This window comes from Condylura cristata, unplaced genomic scaffold (genome assembly GCF_000260355.1).
Source record: "Condylura cristata isolate star-nosed mole 26May11 unplaced genomic scaffold, ConCri1.0 scaffold00035, whole genome shotgun sequence".
NCBI lineage: Eukaryota > Metazoa > Chordata > Mammalia > Eulipotyphla > Talpidae > Condylura > Condylura cristata.
In genome coordinates, this window is record NW_004567136.1 from 14301785 (window position 1) to 14302453 (window position 669).

A 669-nucleotide genomic window follows, 5' to 3' on the forward strand; every position below is an offset into this window, starting at 1 on the left:
CCAGCGGTCCAGGCAGCGCAGCGGTCACAGGTCCACGAGAAACCGCCTCACCTGGGCCAGGTACTTGGGTTTCAAGTAGTCCCCCAGCTCGTCCTTGCTGACCCAGACGTGCCGGCCCTTCTTCCCGGCCTGGGGAAGGTCTCCGCTGAGCAGCAGGGCTTTGAAGAAGAAGACCTTGGCCCCGAGGCTGCTCTCTGTCCGCATCGCCCGCGGGAACTTGAACTGGTAGTGGCCGCAGGGTGCGTTCCCGAGGAACTTGGCTTTCAGGCTGTTCTCTGAAGGGGAGACACAGAATTGGAAGCGAGAGAGACAGCGAGCGCTCTGGCTCCGAGATCACCGGGTCCGTGAGGGCCGCTCTGGACGGGGCCGCTCCGGGGCGCGAGGACGGTGGCGGTGGGGTGCCCCTCGCATGCCCGGGGCCTGAGCTCCCGCCCACGGGCCTCTGCGGTGCCACCTGCTGCTTCCCCAGCGGTCAGCGGCACAGCTCAGATTCACCCGCTGCCCCGTGGTCCGGGCAGACGCAGCCTGCTGGGCACCCGCTCGCGCAGGGCTCCGACACCACGTCCGAAAAGCCAGTTCACCGGACTTCTAGCGGGAAAGCCGGAAAAGGCAGAAGGCCCCCCACGGGCGGTGCTGACGCCCCAGCCAAACCCGCCAGAAGGGCGGGGG

General features: G+C 68.0%; 1 protein-coding gene across 1 annotated transcript in view; it reads right to left on the reverse strand.

Annotated features, from left to right (window-relative positions):
* Positions 1-6: 6 nt before the first annotated feature.
* The window catches only part of MRPL46 (mitochondrial ribosomal protein L46), a 6078-nt gene continuing 5415 nt past the window's right edge, over positions 7-669 (reverse strand). The window contains exon 4 of the mRNA XM_012732659.1: positions 7-275. Coding sequence (XP_012588113.1) covers positions 25-275 — 251 coding nt within the window. The 3' untranslated portion in view covers positions 7-24. The remainder of the gene's footprint in view (positions 276-669) is intronic.